The following is a 6,332-nucleotide window of genomic DNA, read 5'->3' as shown; positions in this document are numbered from 1 at the left end:
ACAAATAATTTCTGAGCTGTGCTGGTGCCTCGAGAAAGTAAACTCGTGCCCGATCCTCTAAAGGCGGAGTCATTGCAACAACAAAAAATAAAATCGTGTGAGTGTGTCACAGTTGTATTTAAGGACTAAGTGCCATACAGCTGTTTGTGCCATTAGAGAGCCTTCTCAGTGCCCCGACCTCAGCAGCATCACTTTGAAAAACTTCTGTAAAGGAAGAAGCACAGCTGCCACCTGAAACAAAGCCGTGGGTTCTCACAAGGCTTTCAGGTTAAACACCACCAAAGTACAATGCAGTCATAAGTACTAATGACTTTTTGCAATGTCAGCGTCAAAATAAAACATGGAGAGAAACTTTTTGAAGTACGGCAGTCAAATGTTATTGAGAATATAAACCCTGTTATTGTTAGATTGATTAATGTGAGGTTTTAAAATCTCATCTTAATTGGACAGAAGTGTGCCAAAATAGGACCTAATATTAAAAGTTGCTGCTTGGTGTCTAGATCAGGAAGCCCATAACTCAAGGTTGTGAAATCCTGTATTCTAATTACTGCTAAGCTTAAATACGGAATTTATTTAAAAGAGCGGCTTATTTAACCTCTTTCAAGATCTAATTGAAGTTGTCCTTCTATTTCAGGCATAGTACTATCCATTTTGTGTTAAACAAGAATCCCGTCAATATGAGCTGGGCTGTGGAAGAATGGAAAGAAGGCCTTTCTCCCAGAGTCCTTCAGAAGATTCATGAGCTGGAAAGTCAAGTAGACAAGCTTAAAAAGGAGCGTCAGCAAAGACAATTCCAGTTGGAGTCTTTGGAAGCAGCTTTGCAAAAACAGAAACAGAAGGTAAGCTCGGTACTGCAGTCATTTCCCTAAAATGCCATTCTCCATGCCAAACACAATGATAAAGATTTATTATCTGGTGGTTGTTATGGGGCAGGTTAGTGTTTTGTTTCTTCCCACTGACTGACCAGAAAGGTAGCATAGAAATATAAACTGCCTGTCTTCAACTTACTTCATACTCATCATATTCTCCCTTCTGTTTAATTCGCATTGACTGTTAATAGAATTCCTGCCTCCTATCAGTGTTTGGCGTGATTGTCCATCTCCAGGTGTTTATGTTTACTTTGAGGCTTTCCTACATCTCTTTATGATTAGGAAAATAAATTACTATATTGTTATGCCTGTTAAAACACTTAATAATGGCGAGGCCTGTTCTGTATAACAGAGCTGCACAGTTGACAGTCTCTTACTGTTTCACCTTGCCTGCAGATAACTACGGTCTTTTACTTAGTTTATGGAATTCTCAATCTTTCCTCGTGGAGACTGTATTTGGGGATTTGGTTTTCTTTTTTAGGGCTGTAATTTTAAACCTCATCTGACTTTACCCTGTCAACCTTCTATCCAGGAAACCAGCAATCCTCCTGGTCAGAGTCCTGCCATGCTTCAGATCAGTAGTGATGCATTTGGTTGAATTTTGTTTTGTAATGTTTGACTACAGCTCAGAGGCAATTTACAAAGGTTGCCTTTTATTGTCTTTAGGCTGCTACAACTTTATCACAAAACTTAAGCCTAGTAGTTTTCTTTTTATTTCTCCCTGTGGGTTTCCAGGTACTTATTTTAACCATTCACAGGAGCTGCTGTGCTCCCCAAACAAAAAGGAGGGGTGTGTTCAAATATGTGTGCTTTAAAACTCTCAGAAGCAGCAGCTAATGCTTACTACTTTTCAGTCAAAAGAATAATGTTGTGCAAAGATGTAGCCTGACTGTAGCCTGCCCCTTAGAAGGTGGAAGGGAGGAAAAGGACACCTCTACTGCCAGGCTCTATTTCCAGTTTTAAAGCCGTGACTCTTGATAACCATTGTGCATTCTTTGTTTAGTGAGTCAAGGTGTTCGGGTATTCTCATTGTTAAAGTTGATAGGCTGGAAAGAGATATAAGACGATCAGTGAAAAATGTGGGCTAGTGTGGATTGTTAGTATTTAAGGACTGATGAATTTTTTTGCCGAGCTTGTGTCTAGTCAATAAATAGAAATTGTTAATGTCACTGAGCTGAATTCTAGGAAATATGGTTTTGTTCACGCCCAAGAATATTTAAACAATGTATATATCTGAGGTTTTCAATGCTGTCAGGATTTTGAAATGCTAGGAAGAAAATAACGGTATGTATACTTTGTATTATTAAAATATTTGCACAGAAGTGTAGATGGGACTTGAGACATTTTTTTAAATGGTCTGTATTCCAACTAGGTTGAAAACGAAAAAAATGAAGCTGCAACACTAAAAAGAGAGAACCAGAGCTTGATGGAATTGTGTGATAGTCTTGAGAAGGCAAAGCAGAAAATATCACATGATCTTCAAGTGAAAGAATCTCAAGTCAACATTCAGTCAGGGCAGCTGAATTCCAGCAAGAAAGACATCGAAAGACTAGAGCAAGAACTGAAAAGGTGAGGTCTTGCTGTAAGTTTCTAACCTATGTACAGTGGTTATTTTCCTCATGTTTCATTCATTCAATGTGTCCTTCATGGTCTTTTAGTTTCTTTTCCTCTCGTACTTCATTCAGATTTTGTGACCAAAATCTCAATACATCGGCCTTTTTTTACATGCAGGCAGGCATATATGGACTTCTACATAAATCTGTGTACCACTTGAAGCAGTTAGCACCTATAATTCCAGTTTAATTTGGGGGAATTCTGCAGTATTATGTGGAAAGGGAGCCATTCATTCTGTGATTTTATTTATTTATTTATTTATTTTTAAGTACATGGGCAGTTCAGTCTATAAGATCAAGTCTTCAAATGAAATACAACTGCTGGAAGAAGGAGGCATGAGCATCTATTGGAGTGGAAGAGGAAGCTGCCAAAAGCAATGGTTCTATGACTGAATCACTGAATCCAGTTGCTTTGGTAAAGAAGTGCCTGATTCATAACACCTCAACTTGTAAACATTGTTACTACTGAGACAGTATGTGTGTACTGTCTGTAGAGGTGGAATCCAATTATATGATAAAGAACATTCTATAATGCAGACACATCTAAAATCCTTCATCCAAGGGTGCTATACAAATGGCAGAGTTGCCATAGTGCAGTGAATGTTGTCATCTGTTAAATTTGTTCTCATACTTTAAGCACCCTCTATTCTTGAATAAAAGTATTTCTGAAGATTTGTGTGGGTCAATAAGGTTGAGTATCCTGCCTGTGCAATAAGGTATTGTGCTAGTAATGCAGAATTATTGTCATAAAGAGGAGTGAGTCTGTGATACCAGCATTTGTAGTGGTTTTGTTTTTTCCCGGTGGCCTGAAGCATGTCTACTTCCTTTAACTTTTGGATGGTGTCCCTCATAGGTGTCTTAATAGAAGCAAATAAAGAGGAAACTGTGTTGGTCTTGGTCTTCCTGTTTGGTGTGGTTTTTTTGTTTTTTGTTTTTTTTTTTTTTCCCTTGACCCTCCCCCCCCCGCCCGATTTGGAAAAACTAAAGCTAGTTGAAGTATTTGACTGCTGTGAGAAGATTCTAAATATCAACAGAACAATTTGTCATGTAGAACCAGATTTGTGTAAGGAGTTGCTGAAATCAAAGAAGAATCCAGGGATATTCAACAGGATTGATAGAACCACACTCTTGTCTTCTGAACCTGCTGTCAAATGTTGGGCCAGAGAGACTGTGGGCTAAGAATATGTGTTCAATTTATCTATTCCCAAAATTAAGTCTCCTTGCCATTATTTGCATAGCTGTCCACTATAAAAGATCATCAGTTACTACATGTATCTTGATCTTGGCAATTGGTTTCAATTTTGTATTTGGCTCTGTTTTGTTTTATGCTGGTAACTGATCATTTACGACTTCCTAGCAACTGGCAATCCACTGGGAGAGGAAGTTGGTGGTGGTGTGCTGTAAAAGGGAGGGGGAAATAGAAAGGTAAGTTGTGGAGTCACTAACGTGATGGGCTGCAGCCTGGAACCATTGTCTTATCAACCTGTACTCCCTGGGCAGGACGAAAATTGCTGTGTAACCTTCAAACTAGTTATCTGGTTTCATTGGATGAGCTTGTAATTCTTCAGGTTCACAAAAGTCACTGGAACGGGTAGTCTGCTGTGGTGTTTGGGTAGCAATGTAAATGGTACACATGAAAAATACACTGTTGAGTGGAGGGTATTCCCTTCCTTTTTCATGAGGTATGCGTAGGTTTCTCAAAGTGCGTGGTATCAGAACATAGAATAAGAGTAGTATGTTTCCTACTATAAAGATGCTTACTGAAGAGTAAGACTTTTGTATTATTAGTATTCACAGTGATTTATGCATGTGTAGCTGGACTACAGCTTCATACATACAGTGAGACTTTAAGCAGTTCTAACTGATTTTCATCTACTTTGTGTGTGTTTGTTTATATTTTTTAGTTTTGACTCCTATGTAATTGATAAAATATATTTAAACTGTAAATAAAATATATCCTTCATATTTCTGTGTTATAGTACCTAAAAATTTTCAGTGTATGTATCTTGATTTGGTCTTTAAACTAAGTTCTTAAAATCATATAATTTATTTGTGTATTTCAAGCTCTTAAAAATAGATAATTAACCTTTTAGTTTCCATTAGTAATTGCTGCTGCTGCTTCTTTCCTAAACAGATGCAAATGTGAGCTTGAGAGAAGTCAGCAAACATCAATCACAGGAGACTTATCATTCAGTGGCACTCCACAGAAAAGTTTTACTGCACCTTTAACACCAGTTCAAAGTCATAATGGTAAATGATTTTTTTCTCTTCATTTGGCACAGATAGTTAACTGTCGGTTTTCGTGGAAGGTGTGAAGTATTTTGAACATTACACTTGTACTGAGCTGTTTAGTCCCTATTATATAGCTTATTATGAGACTGTCTAATTCATAGCACCATAGGTTCTGAGTTTAAAAATTATTAATGAAGATTCAACACTTATTGCCAATATTGCATCTTTTCAGCACTATGTTGATGGACATGGAATAGTAATAGGAATATCCATCAACAGACTGCAGCAGTTTTTTTAATGCCTGTTCCTGGTGTTAGCTCTTCCCTTCGTGTAGTGAAGAGCAAATTTCTTTCTTCATGTACCACAGGTACTTTAACTAAAGTTCAGTCAACAGTCATACGCGTTACTTCTTCAGAAAATTTTTTTATTTAGGCTCTTATTGTGCATGATAATTTGCACAATTTATGCACTGTATCCATTTCAAAGCATTGCTTCTATCTTCAAATTAGTGTCATCAAATAGATTTAAAATATTTGAATGAACTGGAAAAGCAAAAGGAAGTTTCCTTAACTGGAGAACTGTTCTGTAGCCAGACACCCTTATGCTGTCTATAGTGAAAATAGGTTTTTCAATGGGTTCAATATTATGCATGCTGTTTACTTCTTTCTTTGCTGTGAACAAATGTTCTGTGAGTTTGGCATCTCAATCTTAGTTTCCAATGGGAAATCCGAGATACTTTCTTGCACTCTTGTTCCTTAGAATTTCTTTATACGTATCTGAAAAGAGGTACAGTAGTGGCAATGTCAAGCATTCCACTAAGCATGACACTCCTGAAATAGGGATTAGATTGAAATGATTTAAATGACTATTGAAAATGATATTGCTGGGGAGGTTTTTTGCATTTGAAAGCTGGTCTTAAATTCTTTAAGATCATAGAATATCTCAAGTTGGAAGGGACCCGTAAGGATCATTCCTACCAAATCCCTGCTCCTTGCAGGACTATCTAAAACTAAACCATATGACTAAGAGCGTCATCCAGATGGTCCTTGAACTCTGACAGGCTTGGTGCTGTGACCACTTCCCTGGGGAGCCTGTTCCAGTGACTGGCCACCCTCGCAGGGAAGAACCTTTCCCTAACGTCCAACCTGAACTTGCCCTGACACAGCTTCATTCCATTTCCTCGTGTCCTATCACTGGTCACCAAAGAGGAGATCAGCCCCTCCCCCTCTGCTGCCCCCCTTGAGGAAGCTGTAACCTGCGATGAGGTCACCCCTCAGCCTTCTCTTCTCCAAGCTGAACAAACCAAGTGACCTCAGCTGCTCCTCAGACCTTGCCCTCAAGACCTTTCATCAATCTTGGTCACCCTCCTCTGGACATGCTCTAATGGTTTGATGTCCTTCTTACATTGAGGTGCCAAAAACTGCACACAGTGCTGGAGGTGGGGGCGAACCAGTGCAGTGTAGAGTGGGACAATCACCTTCCTCAACTGCTCCCTAGAATGCTACAAAACATTCTAGTTCTAGAATTTTCCTGAGAGTTGTAGAATTATAAACAAATTCAGGAAAAGGGAAGCAAGACTTTTGTTTTGGACTAATATGCTCCTCTTACAGTTTCAGCA

At 38.5% G+C, this 6,332-nt stretch overlaps 1 protein-coding gene across 1 annotated transcript in view; it reads left to right on the top strand.

The window, feature by feature from the left end:
* The first annotated feature begins 658 nt into the window (after positions 1-658).
* The window catches only part of CENPF (centromere protein F, 350/400kDa), a 39,636-nt gene continuing 33,962 nt past the window's right edge, over positions 659-6,332 (top strand). The window contains exons 1-3 of the mRNA XM_009894325.1: positions 659-839; positions 2,242-2,438; positions 4,617-4,732. Of these exons, the coding sequence (XP_009892627.1) occupies positions 678-839; positions 2,242-2,438; positions 4,617-4,732 (475 nt within the window). The 5' untranslated portion in view covers positions 659-677. The remainder of the gene's footprint in view (positions 840-2,241; positions 2,439-4,616; positions 4,733-6,332) is intronic.

The sequence above is a fragment of the Charadrius vociferus genome, unplaced genomic scaffold, assembly GCF_000708025.1.
Source record: "Charadrius vociferus isolate BGI_N301 unplaced genomic scaffold, ASM70802v2 scaffold261, whole genome shotgun sequence".
NCBI lineage: Eukaryota > Metazoa > Chordata > Aves > Charadriiformes > Charadriidae > Charadrius > Charadrius vociferus.
This window is presented reverse-complemented; position numbering and strand designations above follow the sequence as displayed.